This window comes from Photinus pyralis, unplaced genomic scaffold, assembly GCF_008802855.1.
Source record: "Photinus pyralis isolate 1611_PpyrPB1 unplaced genomic scaffold, Ppyr1.3 Ppyr1.4_LG6, whole genome shotgun sequence".
Taxonomy (NCBI): Eukaryota; Metazoa; Arthropoda; class Insecta; order Coleoptera; family Lampyridae; genus Photinus; species Photinus pyralis.
In genome coordinates, this window is record NW_022170663.1 from 14,152,967 (window position 1) to 14,154,809 (window position 1,843).

The 1,843-nt window shown below is 45.3% G+C and overlaps 1 protein-coding gene across 1 annotated transcript; it reads left to right on the forward strand.

Moving 5' to 3' along the window:
• Positions 1 to 499, forward strand: LOC116173112 (larval cuticle protein F1-like). Its single transcript, XM_031490395.1, has 2 exons — positions 1 to 118; positions 174 to 499. Exons 1-2 carry the CDS (start codon positions 107 to 109, stop codon positions 480 to 482), a joined length of 321 nt encoding a protein of 106 aa, XP_031346255.1. The 5' UTR covers positions 1 to 106; the 3' UTR covers positions 483 to 499.
• The last annotated feature ends 1,344 nt before the right edge of the window (positions 500 to 1,843 follow it).

The window sequence follows — 1,843 nt, forward strand, 5'->3', positions numbered from 1 at the left end:
TCTTAGTTCAGTGGGGAAAAACTTTGGTATAAAAACGCGAGCGTTTCTTACCACCAGCATACACAATTCTGTTCAACAAGCAGTGTAACAAATAAACCCAGCAAAAATGTTCAAATTGGTAAGTTGTTGTGGCCGTAGAGTTTAGGGGTAGGTAATTGAGATAACGTTTGCAGTTTGCTTTCTTGGCCCTCTTCGTCGCCGTTAACGCCGGTGTCATCGGTCACGGGGGTTACATCGCGGCCGCGCCCGCACATATTGCCGTTGCCGCCCCAGTCGCCCATCACGCCACCTCCTATGCTAACCACAACTCAGTTTCGGTTCACCCCGTAGCCGTCGCACACGCCGCTCCAGCTGCCCATGTTGTCCATGCCGCACCGGCCGCTCACGTCGTGCATGCCGCTCCAGTTGTCCATGCCGCACCAGTTTTTCACGCCGCTCCAGTCGCCCATGTAGGATATTCCCATGGTCATCATGGCTGGTAAACATCTACAACAGTCAGTCAAAGTAATTTATTAAACCTTTGTAAATAATTCTATTTCGATGGTTATGTTTGTAAATAAAGCAAAAATAGACATTTACACTGAGTGCTATTATTATTATTATTGTGCGTAGTCCCAGTCGGTTCCTGCACTGCGACGTTTTGGTCTATTCTGCTCTCCAGTATTGTCTACCCTTCAAGAATACGTGTACCCTTTTGATAGAACGAACCCTCGTTACTTCCTCCTCCTCCAGTTTTGTAAGACAAACTGTTTTAATTGCCCTCTCAGTACATTGAGGGTTTTATTTTTAAATATTTAATCAAAGATGAACGAATTCCCCGCCCTTGATGATCTCTCCGCGCCATTGACTCTCAGCCGATATGTGCATCTGCCTTAATTACTAGGTGTAGTGGGGATAACAGTAATAATAGTGTTATCATTGCCCCCGTAATTCCAAGGCACGCTCTTCGTGACACCTTGCAAAGTATCTGTATGTTCTTCTGGGTAATGGTCTTATTCCACCACATCGGTGACGCATGTCCATACGTGTGCCCATGGTATAATCATTTTAGTGTACATTCAGTGGGTCATTTTTGGAGATCCCATCTTGCTCCCCAACGCTCGTCTGCAGGTTTACAGAGACCTTGTGACTTTGTTTGCTATTTTTTCCAGATGTGATTTGAAGGTAAGCCCTTGGTGTAATATGATGCCCAAGTATTTACCTACTCTCACCACCAGTAGCTTCGTGCCGCACATTGAAATGTCTTTAGCTTTGTCGGCCTTTTTCTACGTGAGAAAGAAATGAGGTTTGTTTTTGTTGGATTTAACAGACAATTTAATTAAAGCTGCCTGCATCACAACTGACACGAATTCCTCAAATCTGCCACTGTTTACTGATGGGTTTACCCATTAGTTTAAGGAGCAAGGACGTTAGACAACTTGACTTGGGCGTGTGAATCTCGCCCAGGTTTCGGTATGAATACGAATTTTACGTACCCCCACGCCATAGGTACGTATCCCAGGGCAAAACTTGCCCTTATAGTAACGTGCATAGTAGGGAGGATAGCAGGTCGCGGCCTTATTATGGTAGAGTAGGAAGAATCCATCCATTCCTGGGGATTTATGCGAATGGAAAGTCTTAACTGCCCACCTAACTATCTGTCGAGTCAAAACCCAATCTCCTCTGTTCCACCTGTTGAGAGTAATTCGTTCGCCCGCGTCATTTTGCGAGAGAGTCTTTGATCCCGAAAAGTGTGATTGAAGCAAAAGCTTCAAGGGCTCCTTTGCGCTCTCTGTATAACCCCCCTCAATTTCCTTCAAGTGACCGATTCTACCCCTTTTTGTAAAGATTTCATGTTGTACCT